The following is a 12,396-nucleotide window of genomic DNA, read 5'->3' on the forward strand; positions in this document are numbered from 1 at the left end:
CCCCATCTGCAGAAATCAGATCAGCCTTTCATGGACCCACATGCAACACCATGGTAGAAGCATCTACAGGCAGGCAGGGAGGTGAACTCTTCACTTTTCTTAGCAAGATCTCAAGTAATGCTCTCCTAGACTATAGACTCACACTTTACACTTTTTATTTTAAGTATATTTTCTTTGAAAGTGAATGTGTTGGCAGGTAGTTTTGCTCTTGTCCCCTCTGATAAGCATCTTTTTAAGTCATAAAAACCCTAAGGTGTGAGGTTTTGCTCCTTTGGTGTCTGCACAGCTGCTGAATTTCAACCCCGGCTTGTAATTAGATCCTGAGAAACCAGGTGTGTTGCCCCTGGTCAGTTTGTGGCTAATCACCAGTCCACAAAGAAAAACTTTCAAGTCCCTAAAATTGAGGCACTGCTTTGTTTTAACTGCAGGGTCACTGGTGGTTGCAGACTGTTTCAATCTGCCCACTGGTGGCAGAGAATCAGTATTGCATCCCCATGTAAACACATGCATTCATACTTATATTAGTGTTTGCCAACAAAACGGCTTGAACCTAGATGACCTGTGGGCTTTAATCATAAGGAAGACAACCCCCATGCTCGCACTGCCCCCTGCTGCCACTTCATAATCAAAGCACTACATCATGTTTCCAAATGACTGTTGTATGTTACATGATTCATTGTAAATACCACTGTAAGAAAATAACCCGTGATCGAAGCTAAACAGTGGAAATGTTGGCTCAACGTCGAGCTGCGAGAAACGAGCGCTGCTGGTGGTTTTACGCGTCATTACAAGTCAAACAAGTAAAAGGGGAAAGTTCTGTCCCAGATGCACATAGTTCTCGTTGTTTGTTTTAGTCCACAACAGCTGCAACACTCGACCACAATCAAATCAATCAGACAAATGTTTTATATGACACGTGGTGATGCAGTCACTGTAAACACAGTTTAGCATGTTTTTATAGGAGAATTTGGTGGAAGCGAGAAACTGGAGACGACATGTGAGCGATAGTGTGAGTTTAACATAAAGAACATGCATGTTCCTGTTTGCTCTCTGTTGCCTTCTCATCAGGAAGATTGTGGTTTCACAAACGTGACTTATCTTCACTGATGCACACTTTTGCTCGGTTCTTTGTAAACCTCCATGTGTTTTCTGATCATTCAGAGTCTGACATCATGCTCTCCTGCGTCACTTTGCGTCAGTCACTCTGTCACTAGCCACTCCCCCCTCCCTCACTGTTTCCCACAAGTCAATTACAATTAGAGTTTTTACACAAACACTTATGCAATTTAAAATGACAAAAGGTCACGCAGTTGCATGTGAAACCTGTTGGACATCAACGGTGTCATGGATGTCAAATGCAGATTTCAAAAAATCTTTAATGAAAGAGCCTTTAATAAAGCAGAAATGCAAAGAGTGAAACATAAACCAAAAAACAACATGGAAAAACTGGAGAAACAGACATGACTCAATTGTAGGGTAAAAAGGTAAGAAACATTTCAAAATAAAGCAGGAAGTGAAACAAAAAAGAAACTAAAAACTCAAGGTAAAGAAAAGAAAACAACAAAAATCCGAACTGAATAAATATTCAACTAAACGTGAGAATGAAAATCCAGGGGTTGTGACAAACTGAGTTTATTGTCATGTCAAAACATGAAGATGTCTTTTTGTATGCATGGTTTGAATAAGAGGATGTATTTTATAAATAGTGCAGGGGTTTGAGTTCCAAGTTTGAATACTCTTAAGTCAAGAAGCTGATCACTGTGGCTGTGGCACTTCTTCACCGTTTATCCTCAGCCATCTTCATTCTGATATGACATCATCGGCCACTGTCTGGGCTACTTCACAGAGATTAAATCAGATTAAGTGGAACACACTGCTGCTTTCTTTCTTTCTTTAGTTCTCTCACTCTCTCTATCTCTCTCTCACACACACACACTCAAAGCAGCTCATGTTATTTCGATACATGAAATAAATATATAAAAATCTATAAAAGTATAGACAGTATTAATAGTATTAAGTAAGTACAGACTAGACAGAATAGTAAAGTATGTACAGTATACTATTCTCTCTCTCACTCTCTCTGTAGTTTATTGTTATAAATATATAACATCATGATTTCCTAAAAGTAAATATGTATTATAGAATTACTTTTAGTCAAATCTGGCAAAAGCTGTTGCCTGTGATAAAGGGGATAATATAATATTTGTCATAAAATGCAGTTTATTTCCCATTCCCTTATTTGCATACATTTTAATACTACCCTTATGTGAACTGTTGCTGCTTGTAAAACTGTTTTATAGGCGGACACTTATGTTAACTTTGAATCTCAACCTTTGACTAAAAACAGTACTTTTTCGTTTATTTCAGTGACAGCTGTGGTTCAGCAGGTCAGCACGTGACAACACTGAAAATATAGACAATGTTTGCAGATAAGTGATTTTTTTTCCCCACTGTGGATTAAACACCAGTGAATCGGACAGTGTGATATGACAAGGTCACTGTGGGTCCGCAGAGGTGCGTGGCAGTCCGACATCATAGGTGACGGGAGCGCGCTCATCCACCACTTGAGCGCTCGCGGACAGATGACGACAGCACCGCCGGAGCGGGACAGAGCTCGCGCAGTAACTTTAGGTGATTTAAAATGAATCAACCATTTAAATTAAAAGTCGTTTCATCGCGCTAAATGAACGGGATGAAAATTGTCAAAGTGTTGGCGGCATTTCACTGCGCAGGAAGTTATTCAAACTGCTCACGTGGTGAGTAAATGTTTTTCTAACTGTCAACATCAATTATATTCAGCTATGATGGCCGGCAGGTCGTTGCTATAGCTACCAAGGAAAGGCAGGTTAATTCATGGGAAGCTCCATCAGTTTTGCACATTATTATTTTTGAATGAATGTTGCTCTGTGTGTGTGTGTGTGTGTGTGTGTGTGTGTTCAAAATGTCTTGTTATTGTTCATTTCTGTGAGGGAATGAAGAGTAAAAATTCTACTGTTAATGTAGGTCGACTTTAGTGACCATTGAATCAATACAGTGTGTGCTGAACAGATATTTGCACATGGCAATATACACTAAAGATTGAAGCATTGACCACAAGGATACTCTTGCACATTGGTGAAGTTGGATACGTGAATGACATATTATGGATATAAACTGGTTGAAACTGATATTTGAGATATTGTTTGCAGCTTCTTGAATTTATTTTAAATTGTATCCCAGAAGATACTGCATATAAATGTGGAAATGCCGTGTCTGTGTGTGTGTTTTCATGGAAAGATTGAATGAAAGCAGCTGGTGCAGTCATGGCATGAAGGAGCAGCCGGGTCTATTATTATTATCATAAAAATGGTGAAATGAAACAGTGTAAATGTTGAGGGTTAATCAGTATCTGATTGTCGGGATTCTGTGTTTTGTAAATGGAGTCTGTGATGTTCTAACAGTTTTGTGCAAACCTTCTTAACCCTCTAGATTAACATTTGGTCGTTATCACTCACTGACCTTGATCACAGCACACAGCTGAGGGAGGCACAGCCACAAAGAAAGTTTCATTTAGATTTATGGAGGCCCAGTGCCAGGCTGACTCCACACTTTACTTTGTGTGTCTAAGTTTATGTAAAGACCTTAAAATTGACCTATATTGTGTGTGTTGTTCATAAGTGAACTGTTAATGGACATTGTGTCATTTATTCTTTTAAACTCTTCATCATTAATCCTGATCTTACAGGAGTGTGATGATAAATCAGTGGAGTTTCTATCCGCTGTTCTACAAAGATCATGAGATATGGCAAAATAAACTGCCAAACACATTTTCTGTTCATATTAAATGGGCAGAAATATTATGGCCTAATAATTAAACATACATTAATCAGAAACCATCCATTCATTCATTTGTTAATTCATCCATTAATTCATCATCTACCACTTTATCCTCCACATTAAAACTGAAATGCTTTTGAGATATATGCTAATTTCAATACTAACGACTACGTAATTTACTACCAACTAGTTTTATAATTCATTAATTGTGTGGAAGGCTTATAAATAAATGAAAGTGAAACAAATTCTCTAATTTTAGCTTCTTAAATGTGAATGTTTTCTAGTTTATTTGCTTTTCTAACACAGTAAACTGAATATTTTTGGTTTGTGGAAAAAAACAAAGACATTTGATGATGCTGTCTTTTTGAGGTTTGGGAAACAATAACTGATATTTTATGAATAATTTTATGGACCAATAACTACTGTAATTGATTATTACTTTTTAATCACTCACCTAGAGAATACATTTATTTTGGTTAGTTTGGAGCCCCAATGATACAACATCCATTACCATTACTGTTATGTCAGCAGCTGCAGTCATTATAACATATGAATGATGACACCCGATCAACACTTCACTGGAGTTCTATTGATTTAACAAGCTAAAAACAAGCTGCCAGGTCACTGCAGTGTGGTAATGTGACTGTTTCACTCTCAGTCTGTGCTATAACAGTTTGTGCAGTAACACAATTATTATCTGCCTTGTGGAATAAATAAAACTTAATGACTGCAAGTAAGAGACTGAAAAGCAGTGATAAATAGCCCATAACACTGAGAGAAAGAGAGTGAGAGAAACAACTAGTGTGCGCCCTTGTTTCTAACCTCCACCGATCAGTAACAAGTATCGATGGCTCCATGCTTGCATTGTGGCTTTGGAACGTAGAGCTTCACAGGTTTTGTACGTTATACCCACAACATTAATGCAACGTCTGACCATCAAACCATTAATGACCAATGCAGCTCTTTCTAGAGAAAGATAGATTGGGAGTATTATGTTACATTGCTGTGTTTGCAATGTAAGGACAGGAAATAGGGCAGATCACAAGCCACAGAGGAGGCAAAGAGAGTGATGGAACAAAATGAAGAATGCAGTTTATTCAGTTACATTTTCAATGACTCTGAAATCAAATTCCCCACAAGTGTAATCTTGGCATATACACCCTTTAATAGGGTCAGATAATCTGGATGAAAAGGGGTCAGGTGAGGTTAAATAGGGAGAAATGAATACATGGATGCTGACCTACTTTACTTGTGAGATGCAAGTGTAAAAAGTGCCACATAGTAGCAAGAGGCAACACGTTATTAGGACATTGCTCCTAAGAATCTGGAACCCTGTTTTCAAGCTTCCAGAATTGCATGCTGATATTTTGCAACCAGGGGTGTTATCTGCAACCAGGCTCCTATTGGACGATACCAGCTGTCAGTCGCATTGGTGTCCACTCATATGTGCTGTACTTTTCCTCTCAATGGGATCATAGTTTACAAAAATAGGCAGCAATATCACTTAAACTTTCTGATGGAGGACCGACAACTCCAATGTGACATGATTCAAACATCTGATTTTCTCAATGGACTTAAGTGTGTGGGAAGTAAGCAATTTAAAAAAGTAACACAAACTTGTTTATCCAGTCATAAATGGCAGTCTAACGAAAGAAGCTGTTCACATATTCTCATGACCGCACATTTATGCGTGTGTGTGTAGTTTACAGGGCTGAATAGGAATATTAGAGGCTCATGTTTGTGTAAAGGACCCACAAACATCAGCCAAATCGCTCCTATCTCTCTGCCTTCATCATATATGGAAGGTATACACTATTAGCTTCACGTTAACACTTTTCTCCCATACTCTCCTTTGTCGATGTTCTTGTAGCTGGAGTCATTTGAGATATTTTTCACCTCGCCACGATAAGGTTGGGCAACACGTGGACTCTCACATTGTGCACACACACACACACACACACACACACACACACACAGTACTTCCCTCATCACCTTCTCTAGCTGCTGTTGCAAGTTCTCCTGTGACACTTCAGCCCAATCGCTAAGATAGCTGAGCTGAGAGTGTTGGCAGGTTCTACAGTAGAGGCATCAAGGTCAGGACTGCCTTCTCACACATTTGTTCAGTAACTGAACTTTGACGAACACGAGGCTGGCAGAATCTGTCTCTCGTGTTTTTGTGCCTGTGCTCGCCCCTAAACCTTGTGTAAGCCATGATATAATATATCCTCCCCATGTGTTTCAAAATATTCTTGGCATTTTCTACAACAGTTGTGCCTCTTATATAAACCCTCCTGGGGGGTTAACAAAGCCATCAGTGAGATTACCAGAGTTACAAGTGCAGCTGTAATCCACACCATCTCCACAGCAAGACATACTTCTTCTTCTTCACCCCAACAAATACAGTTTGTTTCAGTCCTCCTTTTGAGCTTCAATGCCTCTTAACTTCTTATATTCAGGTTTATCCTAAAGAGAAAGTATGCATATGCAGTTCAAAGTAGGCATACTTGATGACAGGTCAGCTATTCACCTCCCATAAATATTAGGGATCAGTGTCGTTCAGTATCGGTATCAGTCCGATACTGGTCTAAATCACTAGATCAGATATCGGACGGATAAATATTTAGATACAATCTAAAAATATTATATATTGTATGCTTCACTATGCATAGATTGTAAAAATGTAAATAAAGATCAGCAAAAGGATTTTAGCTGAGTCATGTTTGGGCTGTTTATTTCTTCTTTTTGGGAGAACAATATTTGTTACACAGTTGGTGAATTATGTGTTTGAAATGACTCAGCACAAATGTTTTGTTAACAGCGTCATACGTTCGTAAATGACTGATATCAGTATCAGACACAAAATATAAATAAATACATACATGAATATAAAGCAATTGTTAATCAAGCATGTTGACGAATTACACTTCCCTTACCCATTCTCACTGTTCCACCCATAAACTGTATTGCAATGTACGGAGTACATAAATGTAAAGCATAAAGGGGATAAAATCAGATAATCAAATTCCACATGAATTACACAAAATAAGAAAAACAAACACAAGAAAGACTGGAAAAAAAAACACTACACGACCACTTCACTCATTACAAAGAGGTGCCTGTAGTGTGTACTTTATTACCTCAAATTTGAAGAAATCTCTGATTTAAAGGAAGAAATATGGAGAAGCTTGTTGTTTCCATCTCAAAACTATCAGATCTCTTGCACAAAGTGTGGAAAAGGCGATGACAACATGGGCTTTATTTGGCAGAACAGCACAGGATTCCTATCATATCCCATCAAATCATATGATGTAAATATTCCAACACAGGCGCTAGCTGCTGATCATATCACACTTTAGTGAGCATTTAGCTCAAACACTACACCATCCAAGCCGAGATCTTGGATAAGACCATGCTTGTGGTTGCCAGTGTTTCCTGTCAGACAAAGTGCACCCAACTTTGATTGACATCACTTCACCATTAATTTAGCAACATTAGCAACTCTAGACACTGCTCTGCTGACTTCCAATAGTTGCCTACAGCATTAAGTGTCACGCTTTAAAGTATCTCGTAAATGTATGAAAATTGACTGAATTGTTATTGTCTCTTTCCCTCTGCAGGATTCATGGATGTGCAGGTACAACTCAGTGAAGTTTCACCTTCACCTCGAGAATTTGCTTCTACAAATGAAGACTGACCACACACTGGAACCAAAGAGACACATCATCAACAGTATGTTTCTGATCTCCATCCATTTAGATATTTATAGACTCCTCTTGATTTGATCGTATTTGTTTTCAGTCACTGGGTGAACAAGATGTGTAACTTATCTTTAATTAAATACCTTTTAATTTTTATTCTTTGTTTGTTCCTGTTTCTTTCTAAGACTGAAATACAAAAGGAAGGAAGTACAAAACAGACAACTCCACAAAGGGAACGGAACAACCAGAAATCTTTCTTGCTGTCTTTTACTGTGATTCTTCACCCCCAAATCAATGAAGCTGCATGTTTTACTCAACATGTGTAAGAAAGGAAAGTCAACACACACATGAAGATGAACCCATATGTTACTTCTGACTTCAGGAGGTATCTCTTTCCTCGTTTCCATTTGTTGTAGACTTTAGTCTACCTAGCTGTTAGTGGTTGATTGAAAATATTTCCTCCATATTTGTGCTGTTATAGCTGTAGCTCTTGTTGGATTTTTGTTCAGTTTTGTGCTTGCCACATTTGAGTGTTGAGAGCTTGATTTAGTCCAGTGTTCCAAAGAGACTGGATGTGGATACTCACGATTCATTAGTAGTTCTCTGGAAATGGTTGGACAAGGTAAATATCAACACTAGCATATTTTTCTCATTGCCACATGTATTACCACATAGCTTTTTGCTCCATTTACACTTAATCCATCTGTGATGCACGTGTACTCACTTTTCACAGCATCAGCAAATGATAATCATCTATGGTCTTTGCTGAAACTCTCTCTCATGTTCCGGTATTTGTGATCTGGTTCAAACAGTGATGCTGAGTAGGAGACAACAATCCAAAAACCCAGTTATACTGTCACCAACTTTAGTTCTCACCTCCTCTTCTTCCTTGGCATATATCTGATCTACAAACCATGGTTCCAGACCTCCAGAAACGTTAGAATACTTCTACAGGTGAACTGTATACTTACCTTTTTCTTCCATATAAGTCTTCTTCTTAAGGCTGTCAGAGATATGCGAGTAATGGCAGAAATGGATCAAAGTAATCTCTCTCTTTTGTTTTTTTCTCTTCTTGTCTTTTGTCAAGTGTAGGTGAATTCTCAGGCAAAATGCTGAGATGTAAAGAGGTATGTCTGTTATATCCATGTAATAGTCAGTAACCAAAGCAAGTCTTTACTAAATTGACAATGGCCATCAAACATGCATGCATACCCTTGGGAAGTGCTAAAGCAGTGACATGACAGGTGATGGCAAACAAATCATGGTGGATCTCTTTTTGCTCTTACCAGTGGAGACAATGCATGGGAGACCTGCAGAATTCTAGTCAGCTGAAACACATATGCTACATGGATATGCTTAAAAGATTACGGTATTATAGTCAGTCCTTTATCCAAGACATTTACAAATATAGTGGTTGATGAATGTCTGCAGGAATCACATTTTCTGAAAGTGCAACATTCTTTGTTTCCTCATGTCTATACCAAGGTTTGTGAAATTGAGGAGAACTTGGATTGTAAGAATTGGCATGTTCTTTCTTGCTTTTTTTCTTTGACTGCATGAATAATTTTACTGTATCCTCCTGTTTGAGGTTAAATTGGACTTCTGTTCTGTTTGCCTGATTTGAATTTTTATCACAGTATTATAAAATGTACCCCATAATGAGATGTAAATCTTTAAAACGTCTCCATCCCAATTACTCCAACCCACTTATGGTAGTTTATTGCTTTTATAAATGTTTTCCTGCTCTGGGTTTCCCTGTTTAATGACCTGAATTGAACCAATCCTGCATGCTCATCCGCTACTGTTGAGCTCAACCCAGCCCCAACCGTGCTTGTCAAATCAATTCTTGCAAACTGGAGGTTGCAGAAATGAATTCTTTTAGCTTCTGTTGACATCTTTCTTTTCAGGTCAGTTCCATTACTTCAGTGAGTATGATTCAACTGATTTGTTAATGAATGCACCTGTGGATCTACTTCAACACAGCCCACTTTGTTTGCTGATGTATCTGTTACTAAATTGAAATACTGTACTAAGAAACAGTATTACAGTATGCAAAAAAGAAACCTGAACATGTGACTAATCAATGTCCTTGGCCGGATTGTACTCTGAGTTATCATTTGTCACCATGGACTTACAACTGTTTATTAAGGACTTAAAGACTGATTCTTTTGTTAGTGACCACACTTGACTGCACTGGATATATCAAGCTGCTCGATTACCACATCAACAGTAATAATCAATACTCACTGAGGAATACAGAGAAACTTCTCTATAAAGGAGGAGAGACTTTATAGAACATGATGGGTGCGGCGCGTGTCAAGCGTCGCATCAGTGCTGTGGTGGATGGGCCAGTGGAGGAAGAGGAGGTCATGAGGCTAGCACAGAGTGCTGCAGATACGGCTAAGGCAGGGGGGAGCCCAACAGGGTCAGGGACCCCGACCAGTCCCTCCCCGACCCATGCCCTCAATGGCAAAGCTCTACCTCTTCAGAGCAACTCCAACAATGCACGGAGGCAGAACGCCAATGGAGATTCAGTTGGGAGAGTAGAAGGAGGAGAAGGCGGGGTGAGAGCAGGAGGAAAGTGCTCAGGGCTAAGGAGTGGAAAAGGCACTAGTAGAGGAGGAAGGGAGGAAGGCCTTTCGTCCTCAGAGCAGGATTCGCTCTCTTTTTCCACTACCAGCCGCCGACGCACCAGGCGCTCAAGCCGCCGGCCTCGACAGCGCTTTGTGGGCAAGGACGGACGCTGCAACGTCACCTTCGTCAACATGAGCGAGAGGGGCCAGCGGTACCTCAGCGACCTCTTCACCACCTGCGTGGACATCCGTTGGCGTTGGATGCTTGTCATCTTCACCCTCTCCTTCATTCTCTCCTGGCTGCTCTTTGGATTTGCCTTCTGGCTCATTGCCTCCATGCATGGGGACTTCTCCATTCGGCTTGCCCCCAGTTCAGGTTCCTCTCTGAGATCAGGAGAGGCCAGTTCTGGAGGAGAGTCTGATAGAGAGTCAGTTGTTGAGGAGCCATGCTTTCTCCAGGTGAACAGCTTCATGGCGGCCTTTCTGTTATCCTTGGAGACCCAGACATCCATCGGTTACGGATTTAGAAGTGTGACCGAAGAATGCCCTCAGGCGGTGGTGGCAGTCGTCTTGCAGTGCATTGTGGGCTGCATTATTGATGCCTTCATCATCGGGGCAGTCATGGCAAAGATTGCCAAGCCTAAGAAGCGCAACGAAACACTGGTATTCAGTGAAAAAGCTGTAGTGGCAGTACGAGATGGGAAATTGTGCATGATGTGGAGAGTTGGAAATCTTCGCAAGAGTCACCTGGTAGAGGCACATGTCAGAGCACAACTACTCAAGGTAAGTGGATGGAAGTTATATAATGACCATGATGAAAAAAGAATTATGATTTCAGAAAGAATGACAATGATTACAGAGATGGACTTAAATGTCATAGGAATCATCTTTTGCGGTTAAAATAATGAGAAATAAACAAATAAAGGGGTTGCTATTGTGAGAGAGAGCAGCAAAGCAAAAAGGTTGCAGTAGAGAGAGAGAGAGAGAGCGCTGAGACCATCTGGCCTGTATTCTGTGAACCACAGTTAATGAGAGCTTGTTTTATTTTCCCTCAGGGGTTAGGAAGATTTACCATGGATTAACTTGCCCACAATTCTTTAACTGAGAACTATTGTCCTTTGCCATCTCATTTTCCCCTGTGTGATTATATAGTATGTATCTGTGTGGTTACTCCACTGTCTGGTCTTCTGTGGGTGGCCTTAAACATATTTACGTTTTAGGTAAATGTGTGTAACATGGAGGCTGGAACACTGAGACAATTGTGTATCTCTTAATAGCATGACCATATCAAAGTTCATACAGGGCAGATGGGATTAAGTTTACGAGGATCAAAGTAATACAATTCTTAATGCTGGAAATGGATATTGTCAAACAATAAGGGCTGGGTGAGTGATAAGCCTATGCATTGGTAGCATGACTAAAGTCAATGTCAAATTCAGCTCAATATAATCACCAAATACTAAGCTTTTGGGTCAGGGTAAGAACTTTAATTTTCAATGTAGGCCACCTGATGAAAGGGTGTTACATTTATTTAAAGTGCCCACATACAATATGGTGTTCAAGGTGACAGAATATACCCATTCCTCCCCTTTATTGTGACAAAAGCAGCTTAATTTTACACATTGTTATGGTACTTTGTGCTTGATTATGTCCTGGCTTTGGCTTTTGTTCATTTTATATCGGAAATAATATACACTAACTTTCTACTCCCAAAATGTTCTTAGCCTAGGGTTACACCAGAGGGAGAGTTCCTTCCACTGGACAATGAAGACATCAACGTGGGTTTTGACACTGGCACCGATCGCATCTTCTTAGTATCACCTGTTACAGTTGTCCATGAAATCAACGATGAGTCACCGTTCTTTGAAATGGACCAAAAGACACTTGAGAGTGACTCGGAGTTGGAGATAGTGGTCATACTCGAGGGAATGGTGGAAGCCACAGCCATGACCACACAGTGCCGTAGCTCCTATCTGGCTTCAGAAATCCTTTGGGGACATCGCTTTGAACCTGTGCTCTTCGAGAGTAAAGACTGCTACCAGGTTCGACATGATACGTATCGTTAACTTCCCTTCATGCTTAATCTAAAATTATTTTTAAAAAAACATAGTATAAGGGGTATCCTTAAGACATTGGTGAGTCCCCCACTTATCATCAATAAATCATAACTCACTGTACTAGCACCACCAGTGGATCAAAAAATGTATTTTTTCAACTGTAAAACTAATGAAATTCACTTCAGCCTAAAATGTACTTTGATTTTTTTTTGCTAATACACTAAACTGAGACAGTGAACATGGTGAAAATGA

General features: G+C 39.7%; 1 protein-coding gene across 10 annotated transcripts in view; it reads left to right on the forward strand.

Moving 5' to 3' along the window:
* The window catches only part of kcnj14 (potassium inwardly rectifying channel subfamily J member 14), a 38,494-nt gene that overhangs the window by 23,782 nt on the left and 2,316 nt on the right, over positions 1–12,396 (forward strand). For 3 of the 10 annotated variants that reach the window (XM_044033526.1, XM_044033525.1, XM_044033530.1), the window contains 3 exons: positions 7,434–7,545; positions 7,700–10,870; positions 11,812–12,129. In XM_044033526.1, the coding sequence (XP_043889461.1) occupies positions 9,812–10,870; positions 11,812–12,129 (1,377 nt within the window). In that variant the 5' untranslated portion in view covers positions 7,434–7,545; positions 7,700–9,811. Of the gene's footprint in view, positions 1–2,554; positions 2,757–7,433; positions 7,546–7,699; positions 10,871–11,811; positions 12,130–12,396 lie in introns of those variants that run through there. The other 7 variants (XM_044033533.1, XM_044033534.1, XM_044033529.1 and 4 more) reach the window with 7 other exon arrangements.

This window comes from Solea senegalensis, linkage group LG9, assembly GCF_019176455.1.
Source record: "Solea senegalensis isolate Sse05_10M linkage group LG9, IFAPA_SoseM_1, whole genome shotgun sequence".
Classification (NCBI taxonomy): domain Eukaryota; kingdom Metazoa; phylum Chordata; class Actinopteri; order Pleuronectiformes; family Soleidae; genus Solea; species Solea senegalensis.